This window comes from Procambarus clarkii, chromosome 39 (assembly GCF_040958095.1).
Source record: "Procambarus clarkii isolate CNS0578487 chromosome 39, FALCON_Pclarkii_2.0, whole genome shotgun sequence".
Classification (NCBI taxonomy): domain Eukaryota; kingdom Metazoa; phylum Arthropoda; class Malacostraca; order Decapoda; family Cambaridae; genus Procambarus; species Procambarus clarkii.
The window spans coordinates 21,808,214-21,816,252 of record NC_091188.1 but is presented as its reverse complement, the minus strand read 5'-3'; the positions used below and the strand labels follow the sequence as shown (position 1 = coordinate 21,816,252).

The 8,039-nt window shown below is 41.7% G+C and overlaps 1 protein-coding gene across 1 annotated transcript; it reads left to right on the top strand.

The window, feature by feature from the left end:
* Positions 1 to 1,510: 1,510 nt before the first annotated feature.
* Positions 1,511 to 2,065, top strand: LOC138372619 (zinc finger BED domain-containing protein 5-like). Its single transcript, XM_069338109.1, has one exon. The coding sequence runs from the start codon at positions 1,511 to 1,513 to the stop codon at positions 2,063 to 2,065; it is 555 nt and encodes a 184-aa protein (XP_069194210.1).
* The last annotated feature ends 5,974 nt before the right edge of the window (positions 2,066 to 8,039 follow it).

The following is an 8,039-nucleotide window of genomic DNA, read 5'->3' as shown; positions in this document are numbered from 1 at the left end:
TCAGTCACTATGCACCTTGGCTTACCTGGTACCTTAACCACAAGACTTCACTTTACAAAAATGTTGGTAGTCGACTCTTGACAGTTGGTACTCTTGACAGGCCTCCCCCTGAGAGACTCAACTGAGGGAGAACGAGAGTGACTCGTTCTCCCTCAGTTGAGTCACTAGGTTGTCCTGCTGTCTCACTTACAGATATCGCAATCTCCTCTCGAGGCGCATTAAACTCTCGGTGTTGGAGAGACGAGTACCATGAGCACAGGCGCACTTTCCTTCCCCTGCTGACCACTCTCGGCTCAACTTCATGCACATAACTACCTTTCCTCTCCTTGTTACCGCATCATCTTCCTACCTGTGACTTCCTCCTCTAACTGGAAGTACGTCTTCAGTTGGTTCACATGACACACCTGTGTCTTTCGTGGGTGATTCGACTTGCTGATCTCATAATTCACCTTGCCTATTCTCTTGACGATCGAATAGGGACCGCCAAAGCACGATTCCGTCACTCTATCCCTTCCGCGCAGTAGCATCATTACCTTGGCTCCTACTTCAAATTCTCTCGGGATAACATTCCGATCGTACCAGGCTGACATCTTCTGTGCTGTCCTCAGGTGTACAGTCGCCAACTTCTTTGCCGTTTCTAAGTGTTCCCTGAACTTCTGCACGCACTTCTACACTGTTACTAAGGTATTACCTGACGTCAGCTGCTCTTTCAACATTACTAAAGGACCTCTTACTTCATGACCATACCCTAGTTCAGTGCTATTCAACCTGGGTGGGCAGTCCACCTTATAGTGGACGAGATTAAGTGAGGGGTGGACAGCTGTATAGGGGTGGACTACTGGGTGGACGAGATCCTCACCGGCACGTGTCTGTATAATTTTTAAGTGACACTTTCTCTCTCCTATATTTCTTAAAATACATATAATAGGTAAATAAGTATTTGTAGTAACATCGAGGTTGCCACCTCCCCAACTCGCAAGACCCCGATAGTACAACCACGCAAGGGACTGTCTCGCTATTGTTTGTCACGAATCACGTGGTTGAGTTCCCGCTCTCAATTTGCTGAATTGGCAACAATGTCAACTGTGGACTCAGGGAGTGGTGACTGGTATATCAGTTATTGCTGCAGTGTAACTGCACTTGTTCACTTCATTTTGGACAGTGAGCCTGCACCTCTTGTGACTCCTGTGTGTAAGTAATACTTATTATTATTATTATTATTATTATTATTATTATTATTATTATTATTATTATTACAACTTGCCTTTAATACAGTCTTAGGGGGAACTAATTGGTTTTGTTATTATATTTCAAAATTATATGTAAATCAAGTATTATTTTCACATTAATTCTGATTAGTTATTTTGTCTCGGTTCTGTGTCGTTCCCATTTTCATTAGTTTGGTTTCAGATTTTATATTTGAATTAATATGCGTTATTATAACAAATAAAGCTAACTCATCCTTATTTATTTTCCAGATTTCAACATTATTGCTTAACTTTTGCAGGCCATGTCAATTTACAAGTACTTCAAAAAGATAGATGGCAATCCTGAGCCTGCAAAACCAGTTGCAGTTGGAGCAGCAGTTGATGCAACAAGAAAAGATGATGTTTCAAATCAAGATGGAGCTGCATCACAGGACTTCACAGAGGAAAGGAAAACTTCCAAAAAGGATGCATTTTCATCACGTAAAAAGCGACGAAAACGGTGGAATGATGAGCACATTGTATTTGGATTCTTCCGGACAGTACATGAAGCTTCAAACCCCTTCCCACCAGCCAAGTGCTTCTTTTGTTATGCCACGTATAGTAATGAAAATTTTGTTCCTTCAAAATTGGCACGGCATTTAAAGACGAAGCATATTGAACACCAAAACAAATCACAACAATTCTTTGTGGCAACTTTGGAAGCATACTTGAAGCAACAGTCGACCTTTAAAAGTCATGGTAAGCCCTCTGACATGAGGGCATTTACTCTTGCTTCTCTTAAGATGACACACATCGTTCTTCAGAAAAAGAAACATTCACTGAACTTGAAAATAATGTACTGCCGTGTCTTGAAGTAGCAGACGACCTTATGCATGAAGGAAAAGATGCAGTGAAGAAAGTGAAGCAGATAACGTTGTCTGATACTACAATAAGTCGTCGGTCTGTGATGTAAGCAGATGACCTGAAGGAACAGCTTGTTTTAAAATTGCGTCTAGCTGCTTCGTTTGGCATTCAACTGGATGAAGCCACACATTGGAGGAGAAGAACAGCCGATTGTTTACTGTCGGTTTCCAGACTTAGAAGAGAAAACCATTATTGAATATTATTTGTGCTGCTTCCAACTGGGCGTAGAAACAACAGCACACAACAGTTGTCAGAAACTTCATGATTTCATTATTGAAGAGGACATTGACTGGTCAAAATACAAGTGTGTTACTACTGATGGTGCAAAAGGTCTTATGTCTTAGGTCGGTGCAATCTTAGGTCTTATGTTAAAAAATCTTAGGTCGGTGCAATCAATGGCGTTGTAAAGAAAATACAAGCGGTCTCACCAAATTGTATCACAATTCACTGCGTGGTTCACAGGGAACCGTTAGTGGCAAAGCGACTGAATGAAACTAGAAATGCTAAGGAGAAAACTGACTTTGAGATTCCACTTGATGATGTTCTCAAAATGGTTAATCATATCTGTGCACATGCAAAAAAACATAGAATGTTTAGTGAGTTGTGTAAGGATATGGAAGCTAATTTCACAAAACTCCTCCTTCATACTGAAGTACATTGTCTATCTCGGGGTAAGGTTCTTAATCGTGCAATTACCTAAGTGTAATTACCTAAGTGTAGTTACAGGATGAGAGCTATGCTCGTGGTGTCCCGTCTTCCCAGCACTCTTTGTCATATAACGCTTTGAAACTACTGACGGTCTTGGCCTCCACCACCTTCTCACCTAACTTGTTCCAACCGTCTACCACTCTGTTTGCGAAAGGGAATTTTCTTATATTTCTTCGGCATCTGTGTTCAGCTAGTTTAAATCTATGACCTCTTGTTCTTAAAGTTCCAGGTCTCAGGAAATTTTCCCTATCGATTTTATCAATTCCTGTTACTATTTTGTATGTAGTGATCATATCACCTCTTTTTCTTCTGTCTTCTAGTTTTGGCATAGTTAATGCCTCTAACCTCTCCTCGTAGCTCTTGCCCTTCATTTCTGGGAGCCACTTAGTAGCATGTCTTTGCATATTTTCCAGTTTGTTGATGTGCTTCTTAAGATATGGGCACCACACAACCGCTGCATATTCGAGCTTTGGCCTAACAAAAGTAGTGAACAATTTCTTTAGTATATCGCCATCCATGTATTTAAAAGCAATTCTGAAGTTACAAAGCGTGGCATAGGCTCCTCGCACAATATTCTTTATGTGGTCCTCAGGTGATAGTTTTCTATCTAGAACCACCCCTATATCTCTTTCTTTATCAGAATTCTTTAAAGATTTCTCACATAATATATAGGTTGTGTGGGGTCTATGTTCTCCTATTACACATTCCATAACATGGCATTTATTAACATTAAATTCCATTTGCCAAGTGGTGCTCCATATACTTATTTTGTCCAGGTCATCTTGAAGGGCATGACAATCATCTAAGTTTCTTATCCTTCCTATTATCTTAGCATCATCAGCAAACATGTTCATATAATTCTGTATACCAACTGGTAGATCATTTATGTAGACAATAAACATCACTGGTGCAAAAACTGAACCCTGTGGTACTCCACTTGTGACATTTCTCCAGTCCGATACATTGCCTCTGATCACTGCCCTCATTTTTCTGTCAGAAAATTTTTCATCCATGTTAGAAGCTTACCTGTCACCCCTCCAATATTTTCCAGTTTCCAGAACAACCTTGTATGGGGAACTCTGTCGAAAGCCTTTTTTTTAGGTCCAGATAGATGCAGTCAACCCAACCATCTCTTTCCTGTAATATCTCTTTTGCTCGATCATAGAAACTGAGTAAATTCGATACACAGGATCTTCCAGATCGAAAATCATACTGTCTGTCTGATATTATATCATTTCTCTCCAGGTGTTCTACCCATTTAGTTTTAATTATTTTTTTCCAATATTTTGACTATTACACTTGTCAATGATACAGGTCTATAATTAAGGGGGTCTTCCCCGCTTCCACTTTTGTAGATTGGAACTATGTTAGCCTTTTTCCACACATCAGCTACAACTCCTTGTAAACAGGGATGCCTGAAAAATCAGTTGAAGTGGAATGCTGAGCTCAGGTGCACATTCTCTCAGAACCCATGGTGAAACTCCATCTGGACCAACTGCTTTGTTCTTATTTAGCTCCTTGAGCATTTGTTCCACTTCGTCTCTAGACACCTCTATGTGCTCTATGTTGTTCTCTGGAATTCTTATTTCATCTGGTTCCCTGAAGATTTCATTTTGTACAAACACACTTTGGAACTTTTCGTTTAATGTTTCACACATTTCCTTTTCCTTTTCCGTGAATCTATTTCCCATTTTCAACCTCTGAATATTATCCTTTACCTACAATTTGTTCTGTTTTACATTTGTCTGCAATCCCTTTTTCAAAATTTCTTTCTGCCTCTCTCCTCACTGCCGTGTAGTTGTGTCTCGCATCTTTGTATCACTGGTATGTTTGGGAGTTTGGCCTTTTCCTGTATTGATTCCATTTTTGTGTCTTTTGGTTTCTGGCCTTCTCGCAATTTCTGTTGAACCAATCCTGTTTCCTAGTTCTGCATCTCTGTTGTGGTATAAATTTTTTTTGTGCCTTTATCATATATGTCACAAAACTTGACATACATCTCATTCACTTCCATGCCTAGCAACAAGTCTGTCCAATTATACTCATTAAAAAATTTCTAAGGTTACCAGAATGTCTTCTCCTAAAGTCAGGTTTTTCAATTGTATCAACCTTCTTATCTCCTTCCAGATTAAAACGCATTGCATACTTTATTCCCAAAAAGACATGATCACTTTTACCCAAGTGAGGAAGGTACTGAATGTCAAATATTTCTTCCTCCTTCCTGGTAAATATCTAATCTAGTATGGAGGGAACGTCCCCTTCCCTCATCCTCGTAGCTTGTTTAACATGTTGATACAAGAATGTTTCCAGGACGAGGTCTACAAATTTACAGGTCCAAAAATCTTTTGTTTTAGCTTCATATGCTTCCCAGTCTATGGATTTCAAGTTGAAGTCGCCGACTATTAACAGTCGTGATCTATCGTTATCCGCTCTCGCTATGATAACGAGTTTGTGTGTGTGTTTGCATTGAGAGAGCAGCTCTGTGTTTTCTTTACTGAGGAAGCAAACCCCATGGCAGTTAAATGTCAGGATGTGCTCTGGCTGGCAAAATTGTCTTACATGGCTTCAATCTTCAATCATCTGAACAAGCTAAACATCAGTCAGCAAGGTAGAAGTGGGGATATTTTTACATGTATAAGGAAAATAAATGCATTTAAACTGAAGGTGAAAAAATGGAAAAGCAATGTAGAAAGAGGTGCTTTTCTGATTTTGAACTATTTGACTCATTTATGAGAGAATGTGGCTGGGAACATCGTATGCAGACAACAGAGCAGACACTGGAGGTACATATGTCACAGTTATCAGACACCTGACTTTAATGCAAGAAAACCTTGACTTCTATTTCCCAGACAGTGAGAATGACCAGCTGACCTCCAACATGTGGATGCTTAATCCCTTCACAGATGAAGGAACTGATCGTTGTAATGTTCTTTAGGAGCTTCGAGCGGATTATTCACAAAAGGCAGTTTTCGAGACATTTAGCCATCCCATGGATTTCTGGGTTATCCTGCTTGATATTCCAGAGTACAAGGATCTAGCTGAGCAGGCAATAGCCATATTTGTGCAGATTCCAACATCATATTTGTGTGAGCAAGGGTTCTCTAGTTAAGCTTTGTTGAAGACAAAGAAAAGGAATGCCTTCCTGAACTTGGATCCTCTCATGCGAGTTGCACTTGAAAATCGTCTGACACCTCGATTCAACCTAACAGCAGACAAAGTGCAACAGCAGCCAAGCCACTGATTTTTTTTAAGGTTAACTTTGTTTTATTTATTGATACCGTACCAAATACAGCAAACATTGTCTACAATTGTACTTTAATGAAGGAAAATGCGTCTAAATGGCATGCTTAATGTTATCTTGTGTATTTTGAGCCTCTTAGTTTGAGATGAGGTGTGTAAATATATGGACGCATATGTAAAAGTTAATAAAAAATAAGAGAAACTTTTTTCTTCTGTTTACATAGTCATAAATGAGATATGAAACATAGATTTTAAATATTAAAAACATGAGATTTTTAATGAGACTTTTTTGGGTTGTGGGGTGGACAGCTTCTACTTAATCCCCACTAGGGGTGGACGACATTAAAATAAGTTGAAGACCACTGCCCTAGTTGAAATGGCGAGAATCTTAGGGATTCCACCACAGCATATCTTATTGCAAAGAAGGATGGAAACACAGCTTCGACCTATTCCGTCCCCTTCTCAGCTCAGTATACATTGTTTTCAAGGTTGAGTGGAACCTTTCAATTGCCCTCTACGACTGAGGTCTGTAGGGCGAAGATTGTATTTGGGTTATTCCCCAGCTTGCGATAGTCTGCCGAAATAATTTCGATTGGAACATACTCCCACAGTCTGACTGGATCTCTTTTGGCACTCCTACCCAAGAAATGAATCGCTGAAGATGTCCCAAAAAACTTCTCGACGTCAGCTTATGCACTGGGATTGTGTCTGGAAACTGTGTGGAAGCACACATGATGGTAAGTAAATAGTTGTTCCCCTTCGACCTGGGTAAGGGTCCCAAACCGTCGATAAGTAGGTGCTCGAACGCCTGTCCGAAAGCAGGAACAGGTACTAGAGGGGCCTTTGGTATAGCGTTTTTCCATGCCCTTTGACACGGAAAACAAGTCTTACAGCGTCTTCTCACATCGGCGTCCGTTCCCGGCCAATGGAAATGCTTCCTGATCCGGTTCAGCGTCTTTGACCCCCCTTAAATGACCTGCGGGATCCACAATGTGTGCAAGTTCACATACTGCAACCCTACATCTCGCCGGCACTACCAATTGTTGCCTCACTCTCAATGCTACATCATCTGCCTCCATTCGCACTGGTCTCCACTGTCTCATGAACACTCCTTTCTCTAAAAAGAAGTGCGTCAGCTACTCAGGTCTTGCAAGATCTCCTTCGGACTCAGGCACCAGCTCTGGAAACTCCTCCCGCGGCAGCTCACTCAGACGGGCGCGATCCACTCCGCGAGGACTGGTGAGAGTTAACAAGATACCTCTATCCAGACCCTCTCCACCTAACAATTGTCCTTCTGTCTCCTCCTTGAACAGACGACCAAGTCCTAGGTCATCTGGCATATCCTCTCCATCATGACCAGACCTGCTCGCATCGTCCTCGACGCTCCGTCCTGACGTCACCATGCATACCGGGAATTCCACCTTCGCGTTTCCCGTCGCATCATCCTCGGTGTCCGTTGCACTGCTTCCTCTGCTTTCCTTCACCCCACCGCCGGCACTCGGATAGTTATCTTGGGCATAGCATTTTACCAAATCACCTCATTCTTTGGGGCACACGTGAGGAACACAAAATAACTATCCGAGTGCCGGCGGTGGGGTGGTTCAAATAGCCTCGGCTATCACCTCATTATGTCCGGTCGTGATGGTCAAGTGGATTAAGGCGTCTTGTACATACCAGTTGCGTTGCTTCTGGGAGTATGGGTTCGAGTCACTTCTGGGGTGTGAGTTTTCAGTTGCATATTGTCCTGGGGACCATTCAGGCTTGTTCGCATTTGTGTTCCTCACGTGTGCCCCAAAGAATGAGGTGATTTGGTAAAATGCTATGCCCAAGATAACTATCCGAGTGCCGGCGGTGGGGTGGTTCAAATAGCCTCGGCTATCACCTCATTATGTCCGGTCGTGATGGTGAAGTGGATTAAGGCGTCTTGTACATACCAGTTGCGTTGCTTCTGGGAGTATGGGTTCGAGTCACTTCTGGGGTGTG

What these genes read in the sequence shown, in the direction of transcription:
- LOC138372619 (XM_069338109.1), top strand. Translation starts at nt 1,511, where the DNA reads ATGTCAATTTACAAGTACTTCAAAAAGATAGATGGCAATCCTGAGCCT.